This window comes from Aythya fuligula, chromosome 1 (genome assembly GCF_009819795.1).
Source record: "Aythya fuligula isolate bAytFul2 chromosome 1, bAytFul2.pri, whole genome shotgun sequence".
In the NCBI taxonomy this organism is placed as follows: domain Eukaryota; kingdom Metazoa; phylum Chordata; class Aves; order Anseriformes; family Anatidae; genus Aythya; species Aythya fuligula.
In genome coordinates this window covers 69991975-70004727 of record NC_045559.1, presented here as the reverse complement: position 1 = coordinate 70004727, position 12753 = coordinate 69991975, and the positions used below count along the sequence as shown (strand labels likewise).

The 12753-nt window shown below is 37.5% G+C and overlaps 1 protein-coding gene across 1 annotated transcript in view; it reads right to left on the bottom strand.

Annotated features, from left to right (window-relative positions):
* Positions 1 to 12753, bottom strand: part of LOC116487934 (potassium voltage-gated channel subfamily KQT member 1-like) — a 318679-nt gene that overhangs the window by 277361 nt on the left and 28565 nt on the right. Inside the window, 1 exon segment of the mRNA XM_032185222.1 lies at positions 7122 to 7212. Coding sequence (XP_032041113.1) covers positions 7122 to 7212 — 91 coding nt within the window.

The following is a 12753-nucleotide window of genomic DNA, read 5'->3' as shown; positions in this document are numbered from 1 at the left end:
GTGCACCAACTGTTTGGAGAATTAATTTAATACCTAACTACTGGAAGAACAGTCCATCACAACTCTTTTAAGTCCTGTTTCTATACATTTTTCCCAATACTTCATGCTTTAAATATCAGAGCAGGTAATAAGAAAGCAGATGTAAGACTTGGAAGAAATCCTCCATTTTGATCACACCAGAAAAAATTGGCAAAACTGAGCAGCATATTGATCCAAAAAAGCAGTATGTGAGGGATGGCTATAAGCAGTTTTGTAACCGTGACTTCTGAAAAGAGAACTTAAACTGGCTGTATACTGAAAATAAGTATTTGAAATAATTCTGCCCAGGATGGTGTTTATGAACTTGTGATATGGCCTCACAAATTACTATGTAATGCCTGAGTACCAGAAGGTAGATAATCAGAGTGCATGGTATATGCTAAGAGTAAAGATTTGTTGGTAGGGGGTGGAACATACTTCTTTGCACTTGTTTCTCCAGACATTGTACAAGAACTTTCTCATGTAGCAAGTCCTGAATACAGACAGACAAGCTCTCAGTGGTACAGATCAAGGACAAAGGAAAACATAGGAAACTAGAGACTCTTTATCGTACCACAGCACATACAGCAATCTGGACTGTACATATATACATGTATAATATATGTGTAAATATATATAAACATTCATTGTGTACACTTCATGCACCTTGAAAGGATAATGAATACAGATCTTTATGGAGTAAGTTTTGTTTAATTGAATGGAATAATCATTACTAAACTGACTGATTTGGTGGATAAATGCACATTTTAATAGCAACTTCTTATGTTCATGAGTTTGGAAAGAGCTTATGTTATGTTATACATAATGATTTATGTAAGGGCTTATTATTCTGACACTTCAATAAATATTTTCTACACAACTTTTATTCCTTTGAACTAAAGGTACATGTTTGTAACGCAAAATGTAGAACTTGAGCAAACTTGTTTCTAGAAGGTGGAAGAAAAGAACAAAGCAGTCAATCCACCTCTGTATTAAAGCAGACAGTAAGGCCCTATGAAAAGGAAGATGCTAGTGATATATCAGTGTAGACAAATGCGTTTACATTAGTGCATGTTAGTTAGCAATAGGGCAATCTTCTGCTGCATGACCAATTTGCAAGCATTACTACCACATTCCCACTAGAGTGGGAAAAGTTTCAGAAAGACGCTAAGTCATACAAGTAAGACTTGCATGAGGAATAGTCATGGACTAACACACACACACACACACACACCCCTTAAACACACATGCAGGCACACCACAGCCTCTGTTCCAGAAATGGCTCTGCAGACAAGAGGAAGAAACCTCATACACAAAATGTAGTTGTTACATAGTGGGATGCAACAATTTGTTTCCTAAAAACATATAAAGGCTCCAGTAGGTTTTGGTCAGCTGCTATTTTTGTTAGCAGCCAAAACACTCCAGCAATATCTTTCCCAGAAAGGGAACAATAAAGACAAAACTGGGAATTTAACAAATGCACTGAGCAGGTCAAGTGCAAAAATCCATTTATATATTAATAATGTGCATAAAGCAAATTAATCCATGAGCATAGATATATACATCTTGATCATTCACTGGGCCCAAAAAGTCATGCTTTCTAAAAAGCTTGAGAGATTGTCTTGTAATTGCAAAGTGTGATGTTTTTACCCTGCTGGGCAGCTGAAATCCATCCACCACAACCACTTCTCACTCCCCTTCCTCAACAGAAAGGGGAGAAAATATGATGGAAAGGCCACACAGGTTTAGATAAAGACAGGGACATCACTCAACAATTACTGTCATGTGCAAACCAGACTCAGCATAGCTCCCTATCATATATAATATAATACAATACAATACAATACAATTTATTGTCTATCACTAGCAGAGAAGAGCAGTGAGAAACAAAAAGCAGACTAAAAAGACCTTACCCCCATCCACCCTCTTCTCTATCCTCCCCCTGAGTAGTGCAGGGGAACAGGGAATGGGGGCTGTGGTCAGTCGCTCCTTTACTGTCCCTCTCTGACCCTGCTCCAGATGGGGTCCCTCCCACGGGATGCCATCCTTCCAGACTGCTCCTGTGTGGGCTTCCCACAGGCAGCAGCTCTTCAAGAACTGTTCCCACATGGCTCCATACCACGAGGTCCACCCCCAGGAGCAAACTGCTCCAGCACGGGTCCCCCACGGGTGGGCAACAGCTCCCCCCAGACTCCCTGCTCCTGAGTGGGCTCCTCTCCACGGGCTGCATCTCTGGCCCAGGACCTGCTACTGCAGGGGCTCTCCATGGGCCACAGCCTCCTCCAGTCTGACCCTTATCTATATTTTCCCATTAGGTAGGGAAAGACAGCGAGACAGGTAAGGCTCTGTCTCATTAGCCTTCTTAAGAGTGAGCAAACACAGCCTAAGTCATCATGGAATAAGATCTAATAGTTGCAATTATAGCTGAATTGTGATTGCATGCTGAAATAGAATCAGAGATGACTACTCATTTTCTTTCAGCTAAAATTGTGGTGTTTGGCATAAACTGTACAGACAGTCCTCCAAACACATGTATGCTTCTCTTACAAGCTAGTTACACTGCACATTTTTGACATGAAAGAGCTGATAGGAATTATGGTAGATTACCATGGGTTTCTGGGAGAAATGTAAAGGTTAACTACAGAACAAGGGAATACAAAATGCCATCCAGATCATGATGGGTGCAAGCAAAACAAGATAGTTTAGCAGAATAGTTGAAGACACAGGAAAAAGGCACCGTAGAAATACTAGTATTCATTTTAGTCCCATAATTCACTGCTCAGTGTAACAGTCCTGCAGAGGCAGAAGTAGAAGCTAAGCTAAAGGTTCGTATCCCAAGCCAACTCTTTCATGGACAGTAGTACCTCACATTAACACCTATTCTGACTGCTCTCTTCCCTCTTAGATGTGTAGCCTTTTTCCTACAACTCTTGATAGAACCCATTTAACATACAGGTCTTCAAATCTCACTTTAACATCAGGGTGTTGATAATGACCTATGCCAAAATGGATAAGCATGCTAAACCTGAACAGAATTTTAAGGTCAGGATGTCCTTTTCATAGTCAGTGAACACAGAAGCTTTTAAACACCAAAAACAGTCTAAAAAAAATGCTTGTGAGATGGTATAATCAGGATATGCAAGTTTGAAAACCATGATTGCTGATTCTTTCAGTCAGCACATCTCTATCTCTACTTTCTTAAGAATAGTATTCATTTTTAAGAGGATTTTGGATCTATCAAAAATTAGATCCAAGATTACAATGAAGAAAAGGGAAGAATGAAAGTGTTCCAGTTTTGAGGACAGCATGGCACATTCATAAATCTCATGTAAGTGTGTTTACAAATGGATATGCAGCAATGGAGAATGAACATAGAGACAAGAAGCTTATTTTAACCATGGGAGTATCAACACAAGAGCTGGAAAAAGAGGCAGAATATTGCTAGAAATTTTGGGAGGTCATGAAAATGGTACAGAGGGCTTCAACTGAGACATTATATTTGATTCTGTAGGTTATGGGTGAGAAATCACATACTTCATAATAGTCTATCAGCAATAAACTCTGTCTGCCATGGCTACTTTGACATGACTTCTTTAAGTTGGTTCGAGTCAGGTGTCTCTAATTTACCTCCACCCCATAATTCCAACAGTATTAGAGAAGGTGCAACAACAAAATTATGCAGTCATGTAGACAATTTGGTAGGCTAAGTGGCAAATCTCAAGGACATGGAACAGAAGCCATATAGCTGAGATATAGAATTGCACTGCAAAGGAGGGCTAGTCCTTTGAATTATTCTAGTGGTGGTGTATCATTGTAACATAAACGTTCTCAGAAGCATAGAACACCTCTCCTTTTTTTACATTAAGATCAGTCATTTCCCTATAATGCATTATCCAGTTGAAACAATTTTTAATCAGAGAAATTAATTGTACAACCTAAGTCATAGAGGATGTCAAATGAACAAGCAGTCCCTTTTGCTTCTTAATGCCCCCAAACTTTTGCGTGATTTTGCTTTGTTTTCATTTTTTCCTTTTACAAATTTATACCTCTAAGAAACTGCACACTCCTGATTTTTGCAGTAAGAGTAAAATAAACCTCCTAAGTCATCTGTATATATATACTTCAACTTCACAGTCCCTCTACCAAAAGGGAGAAAGAACTTAGAAAGAACTTTAGGCTTAGCCTAAAATAAACACTAAGGAAAACACCAATAAATAAATAAATAAATAAATAAAAATAGAACCTAAACCTTTAACCTATCTGAATAGCACTCCTCTTCACTTTTTGTTCTGTCAGTGTTTATTAGCATGATCCATTGTGTCAATGTTACTGTCACTTTATTTATTTACCATTTTGATAAAATTATAAATTTTGTCAGAGGACAAAAAGGGAAAAAAAAATAGTCACGGGAATTAAAGACAATACAATGTTTTTACATGGAACAATTAAATTTCTCTTACAGCTGAAAAAAAATAAATATTTATGAACCTTCCAAGAGCAGTGCCATGAATATGGAAAATATTTAGTACTATGAGAATAAAAACCTCTTTCAAACGGTAACTTTTAAAAGCTCAAGACAAGGAGTTTTACTATTCCTACTACCACAGAAGTGAACTTATTTTACCACATGTAAACAACATTTTACAGCATGTCTTTTCTACATACGTATAAGAAACAGTATTTCCCTTTAAGCCCAAGCAAGGACCTTAAATAGAGCAAATTTCCCACATATGGGGAAAGTTTATTGCTATGGGGAAGCATAGCAATAAACCTTCATCAGAAACTGTGGCTAAGCAACACATTCAAAGCCTCAAATATTATAGATTGGCCTTAACATTCAAATGCAGAACGAAAGAGTCTTTTTTCTTTTTTTCTCTAGAAATCACTTTGATTGTCAGAGACTTGAAAACATATGTTGGTTTTTGGAGAGGGGGGATGGATAAAGGTTTGGGGCTTTTTTAGGTTTCACACCTAAAAATCTTATCTTACACCACCCAGATACAACATGAACATCAGAAAATTAAGTCTTTGATAGAAGGTTTCAGTGGCTGAGGACACACCTGCAGTTACACCTGTTACTAACGTGCCATATTTCCTCCAGTGACACATTATCTAAAATTGTATTTGGCATGACACCTCACACTCTGTAAGAAAATACAAGCACATTTAAGTATCTACAAGTGTCAAATGATATCCTTCTAGTCAGGTTTTATCAACTTTCAACATTATAATTTTTAAGACAACCCTTCTCAACTTTTCATCTACTACAATATACCTTCACAACTACGAAAACAATACCAGCATGACACACTAGTATTTATCAGCTACTGACTCAGTAATAGGGCTATGCAAAGAATTGCACATTTCTTGAATGAGGAGAGAAATAAATCAATTTAATTCTGAATTTGATCCAATAGATGATTTGGTCCAGTCTTGTATCTTACAATGCTGGCAGTCTCCACTGTTCTCAATCAGCTCAACATTAAATCTTTACTAGTATTAGTGTTTGTGGTGGTGGTTATACTGAACTATAATTGCTCTGCATCCTTCAGTGAGGATGAGAAGATTACATATGAATGGCAGAAGACTGCACTTAGTTTGACACTGAATATGGCTTAAAGGTTAGGCAACGTTTGTTACAGAATTGAAATTAATCAAATCCAGAAACAACTCAGGGATACTAAAGATGGCTTAGTCAACTGCACATGAAAGCCACATGTACTAATGTAGTCTAAGCCACAAAAAAATAAATAATAACTTATTTTTGTTTTCAAACCAGCTGGAAAAACAAAATCCATCACATTAGAAAACTTAGAAGCATTTAACAAAAAGAAATTACAATAAAACTCTGAGACTATTACACTTTGAGAAAGGGGACCTGAGTAGCTGAAATCCAGATGTTTTGAGCAACTGTTTAAAAGTAATTTAGTGATTTACTCCATTTTTAACAAAGGATGCTTTATCATTCTTAACTTTCTAGAATTAACAGAGGCCATGGGGGAGCAGAGGAGGAAAAGTCTCTGAGGTCCTTACAGAAATTATTTATACTTTAATTCCCACCTGCTTCAAATTAATACTTCAGTATATATGTATTTTGTAACAGTTCATGAATTGTCACTAGATGGAAATTCACATTTTTAAGACACTTGATATCTCAGGTCTAGTAACACAGTTCAAGTACATTTCACCTCTGAACTAGCCACTGATAGTTCAAAAAAAAAAAGTAGTAGTGATAAAAGAATTATTGCCTAGCCACTGTGAAATCAACAAGCAGTCTCTGTCTACCTCCAAGTGAGATGTTTTTTTTATTTCAACATCTGTTTTTAAATGACTACTTAAGATTTTAATAGCAAGAAAAAGGGTGTTAGCAAGATAAGGATGTTACATAAACAACACAGTGACTTTATGCTTCTGCAAAATACTAAGTATAATACTTAATGCATGCTCAAGAAAAAAATGATACATGGATGGATTACGAACAGCCCCATGAGCTGAAAAGCACCAACTTCATAGCCAAATGCACAGAAGTGTGATAAAAGCTGTTCCTTCCTGTTCAATATACTGGTAAACTAGTCTAACAGAAATCACTTAGAATTACATAATGAAACATATAAAGGGTTGGGTAGAAAGGGACCTTAAAAATGATCTAGTTCCAATTCCCCTTCCACAGACAGGGATACCTTCACTAGATCAGGTTACACCAGTCCTGAAATTTGGGTACTTCAGAAGAGTGTGGTTCTTGGACAGTTTTCACCAGAAGACTTAGAAAAGTTTTGTTAAAAAAAATACATTCCCAGCATGGAATATTCTGTCTCATGCTGCATAAGACAGCAATCACCCATTGCGAACGCTACAGTGTACAGTTTCATGCCTTATGTAAAACAAGTATATAAAAACAATCTATTGATCAAATACTCTCTTAGTTTAATAATCATTCCTTTTAAACTATGAACTTCCTTGAAGTAAAGGCAGGTAATATTTTAAATTAAGTATCATGTTTTGTATGAGGATTTTTAAAATTATCTCCTTTGTTCAGCTAAAGAAATTCACAGTTAGCCACAACTTTCCCCAAAAAAGTGTATTTCCCCAAAAAGTTCACTTACCATCCAGAAAAGGGTTCCAGTGGCAAATTCAGAATAATGCTCTATAGTAGACAGTACACTGAATATTAAACAAATCAACACCAAGAGAAATCTGTAAAAAGAAAACAGTGGTTAGTGACTTGTTAAGTTGAACTGTAAATGTAAGTCTCGTTTTAGTTCTTTCATTCATGTAACATTTTCAATCACAAGTACTTTGAATTTAATCAGTTCATTCTTCCTAGTCAAATAAAATTATGCTCTGAATGTCTTCATTTTACATTCCATAACTTAAGAAACATGGAATAAAAGAACTGAAAGGATGTTTGGAAATAAGGAGAAAATTCTTCTCAGAAAGAGTGGCTAGCCATTGTAATGGGTTGCCTAGGGGATGTGGTAGAGTCACCGTCCTTGGGTGTTTAAGAAAAAGGTTGGATGCGGTACTTAGGGGATGTGGTTTAGTGTGTAATATTGGTTGTTAAGGGTATGGGCTGGACCATATGATCTTGGGAGGTCTTTTAACCATTCTTAAGATTCTCTGACGTTAGTCAACAGATCAAACTCAATTATCATGTAGAATATTCCAGAGAAGCTAGTAGTAATGAATGTTTCATGTAAAGACACTGATTGATGTATAACTCATGCACTTTGGTAGAAAGCTGTAATAATTGATAATACATTAATTAAAGAAGAATTAGACATACATGTATGACTAGAGTGAGGATTGGTAACTTTAATGAAAACTGTTCCATTAAGTGCCTTCCATAAACTTGCAACATAGATAGATACAGTATAAACAGCTACTAACACAGTATTTCCAGTATCATTATTCAGATCAAGAAAAAAAAGTATCTCAAAATACATATTACTACTTCCCAAAATTGTGTTGTCTGCCCCTCACTGTGCACAGTGGCCATTCCTAGGCAGAGGCCGTGGGTGCAGCCACCGTTGCCCTGGCAGGCCCAAGGCAGACGACCTCGATTCAGATAAATGTATATATTTATATGTACATAGATTTCTACATAGAGAAATAGATATACATAAATAGTATATAGCCTACAGACTATAGAATTGTGGTGGCTTGGTGTTAGCCAGTTGCCCTCCAGCTGTTCTCTCACTCCCTTTCCTCAATAGAACGTGGAGAAAAAGTGTGACCAAAAAAAAAAAAAAAAAATCATGAGTTGAGATAAACACAGAGAGATCACTTGCCAGTTGAGACAAATACAGAGAGAACACTTACCAGTTACCATCATGGGTAAAACAGACCTTACTTGGGGGAAAATGATTTTATTGCCAATTAAAGTAAGTTTGGATACTGAGAAATGAAGACAAACTGAAATATCTCCCCCACCCCCTTCTCATGCTCAATTTTTCATTTCCAGCTCCTCTAACTCCTTCCCTCACACACACCCTGAGTGGCACAAAGGGATGGGGATTAGGGGATCCGGCCATAACAGTTCCTCTCTGCTTCTTCTTTCTCCTCATGCTTTCTCCTGCTCCAGCATGGGTTCTTCCACAGGCTTCTCTTCAGGACAAACCTGTTCCCGCATGCATGGTCGCTCCACAGACCACAGGGAAACTCTAGAGGCTACAGCACCTCCTCCTCTCCTTCTCAGTCTTAAGTATCTGCAGGGCTGCTCCTCACACTCTAACCCGTCTCTACCTGTTCAGTGGTTTTGCCCATCCTCAAACACTTTTTCCAGAGGCATCACCATCTTGACTGACCATCCTGGCCATGTCCTGCAATGGATCCATCAGAGCTGAGCAGAACCAGCCAGAATCAGCACAGGACAGCACCTGCGGCACCAAGGGGAGCAGTCCTCAGCCTATCAGCCCCCAGGTTTTGTCAGTCCTCTTGGAGTGGGGACCAAGCTATGCATTACATCACGGTGGCCTCCTGATATCACCAGTGACCTCACTGAAGCCTTTTCCAAGGCCTCCAGCAGCTGGGCGACAAGACCAGGGTGATCATCATGTTCCCTCCTGCCCAGCAAAGGTTTCTAGCAGCTATGAGTCAGATGGAGCAATCATTGGAGAGAAGAAAGGATTGCATGGTCACTGAAGATGTAGTTAAGGTACACACACTTTATAGTTAGTGTTTTCTATAAAGCTGCACAGGATGAATCTTTGTGATGCTTATCTCAGGATTTATTTATTTATTATTTATTTTTTTGTGATTAGATTCTGTTCTTAGTCTGTTTTTAACAATTTCTATCTGTTGTGGATGTGAAAGTTAGTTCTTTGAACTGTTAGTCTCTCTTCAAATCTTATTTAAGCAATGGGAAGCAAATATTTTATCTGAAACAGTTGCTGAAACAGTTGCTACCTCAATAAGAGAGTTTACATTTCCACTGGAAGTACAGGCACTTCATGTATAAGCTTGGTTACTACAAAAACAGTTTCTGCTGTGGGTTTTTCGTAAAGCAGCACTGTGGAATGGAAGGGAAAAAAGATCACATAGATCAATCTATTTTTTAATTCTTTTGGTGATGAGTTGCAAAGATAGTGACCCTGTTTACTTGGGGTCTGATTGAACTGTGATTGAACTGTGAGCTCTGTTGGGATAAGAACAGATATCCACCAATAAGTATTTTGTTTAAGATATTACTGTAAAATGTATTTCCAGATCTTTTCAGGTTATTATGGTATCAGATAAGGTGATAACTAAAGAAAATATAAAAGTGCTAATGTTTATCATTATGAGTTTGGGGTTTCTGCAAAAGTAAAGGACTAGCCAGTCTAAATTATTCCAGTGGAAAAATTTCATGATTCAGAAACTGAACTCTGGAAAATCAGACATGCATGCCACAGGAAACAGGAAGCAATAATAAATGCCATTCTTTCTAGCTTTGTAAATTATAGCTCACAAAGGATTAGACAGAATACTGATATTTGTCTTAATTTATTTTGTTGTTTGTTTTGTTGTTGTTGTCTCACCTTAAAAAACATTTAAAATTCTTTTCATGTCTGTCTAGCTGGTTTATTTCAGTACTTGCTAAACTAGCCAACAAAATCAAATTTTTATTTAGAATACAGTTAGCTGCAACAGGGGAATGATTTTAGGTACTTAGCTTTACAGAGGTGGCTTAGGTGTTGAAAACTATTCTTTCCTAGGCATACAGTTCAGGGCTATTTTTTCTATTTCAAGGGTCAGACATCTAAATCTATTGGTAGAATTAATTAAAAAATAAAAATAAATAATAAAAAAACTACTGCATTGATTTCCAAAGGGGAATCAGAAATGTTTCAGTATGTTTTTGTTTGTTTGTTTGTTTGTTTGTTTTCTGAAAACTGATCAAAGGTGACCAAAGTACCTAAATGCAAGAAACAACTTTCTGAGGTTCCATCTGGATGCCTTTAGTAAACCTCTCCAGATACTTACCTGGTATCTGGTTCTCTTGAATTCTATTCTATTATTGAGGAATTCTATTCCTCAATATGCTCTGCATTTGCTATGTCTTAGCTGAGAGACACCTGGTAAGATTTGTCAGCACAGTGTAGGAGAACAAGACAGACCTGTGCAGCCAGGAGTAAAAAAGAGACAGGGCCAATGAGAAGACGTGTTTACCACACTTCCTGAAAATTTAAATCTAATTTTGCAGATTCTCATATATTCAGGAAGCAGTTTCACCACCTCTGATGGTGTTAACAAAGAAAAATGTGTTCATGGAAAGCATCTTAATGATGCCTAGTTCTTCATTAATGGCAAATACCTGTAATTATAATGTCTTTAGAAAAAAACAGGGTAAAGTGGTAAAGAGATCCAGATAACACACCACAGTCAGGGAGTTGTTAGCAACACTTCAGAACGGGCAGATTTTAGCCATATTCTCATGGTTTTCTAACTACAGAGCCCAACACTCCCAACCTGCTAGTTATTTCATTTCAAGGTACCCAAGTTGCTGAGCATACTATTCAGCAGTTTTGCTACAACCATAAATTTTTATCTCTTTGAAAATGGTGGTATGGTACAAGGGGTAGATAGTTCTCTTCAAGTTGTAATAAAACTGTTATATCACTTCAGTGAGCCGCTACACTGACCAAAGAAATGAAATTGCTCTTGTGTGTCCAGATCCTGATGAGCCAGCCAGCAGAGGGGGCAAAAGCCACACTTTCTTTCCTAGGTACTATTACTGCAAAGGGATATTAAAAAAAAAAAAAAAAAAAAAAAAGACGCTGAAACACAGTCAAATGGAAAAGAGGACTTCAATAAGGAGTTTACAGCACAAACAACCAACACTTGAAGCACTTGAAGAGTCTAGACATGAGTATACACGAGTCTTTAGCCTTTCCTTAACACACTTGGACTGTTTTCAATATGAAGAACATGCAGATACAGAAATAAGGTAACCACAGTCATAAGATTCTCCTTCTTACATTTAATACAAAAGGATTACATTATTACTTAGAAGCCCTCACAACCGATGGGTACCAGGCTCTGTTAAAAGCTATGCTTCATCAGGCAGTTCCTTTACTCGGAGAGCTTATATGTCCAATTAGCGATTCTAGTGATGGGTAAATGGAGAAAGACATAAAGAGGTAAGCATACTTGTCCATACAACATAACTGTGTCAAAGTCATACAGGACTTGCATCTCTTGAAGCACAGAGCCTCACCCAGTCAATAGCTGTAGGAACACAGGGACATGGCTGATTCATGAAAGAGCAGATAACCAGATCAAACAACTTAACCACACATTTACCAAGCATTTCTTGGAACCATCTCATCTGTTTGTGCTCATCTTTTTTATAATACTGCTTTTCCACTCCTACCATTGTTACAGATCTTATTTCTAGGCAAAATGCATGTATAAAATATGGAAAACTTACTCTGAGTACCTACCATTCAGCTAATTTTTTCCAGATTCCTGTCATTTCAGTTACTCCCTTTTAAAATCTCTTTGTCTTATTTTACTGCCCTCGCTAATAATAAATAAAAAGCCATGGGTAATTCTTTTGGGATTTTTAAGCTGTCAATATGGATGTTATATAGAATAGACATTCCATGTTACATACTGCAAACAATAGAAACCATGACCTTATTGCAGCTTTTCAGTACCTAAAGGGGGCTTTTAAAAAAGGTAGAGAGAAACTTTTTGTTCAGTCAAATAATAACAGGATAAGAGGGAATGGCTTTAAACTAAAAGAGGGGAGATATAGATTAGAGGTTAGGAGGAAATTCTTCACTCAGAGGATGCTGAGGCACTGTAACAGGTTGCCCTGAGATGTTGTGGATTCCCCAGCCCTGGAGGTGTTCAAGGCCAGGCTGGATGGAGCTCTGGGCAACCTGATCTAGTGGGTGCCATCCCTGTCCATGGTAGGGGTTTGGAACTGGATGATCTTTAAGGGTCCTTCCCCCAAGCCATTCTATGATTCTGTGAAACAAGATTCATTATATTAAGGTAAGTGTTAATATTCAAATTATATAGCAGCTGCTGTTGTTTATTATCATAGTGCTTTATAGAAATTTTAAATACACACTGCTTGGGTAAGCATTTCCTACTTTTACCACTATGTACTACTGTCCTGGTTTCAGTTAGAACAGAATTAATTTTCTCCCTAGTAGCTGGTGGAATGCTGTGTTTTGGCTTAGGATGAGAAGAGTGCTGATAACACCCTGATGTTTTAATTGTTGCAGAGCAGTGCTTGTACCAAGC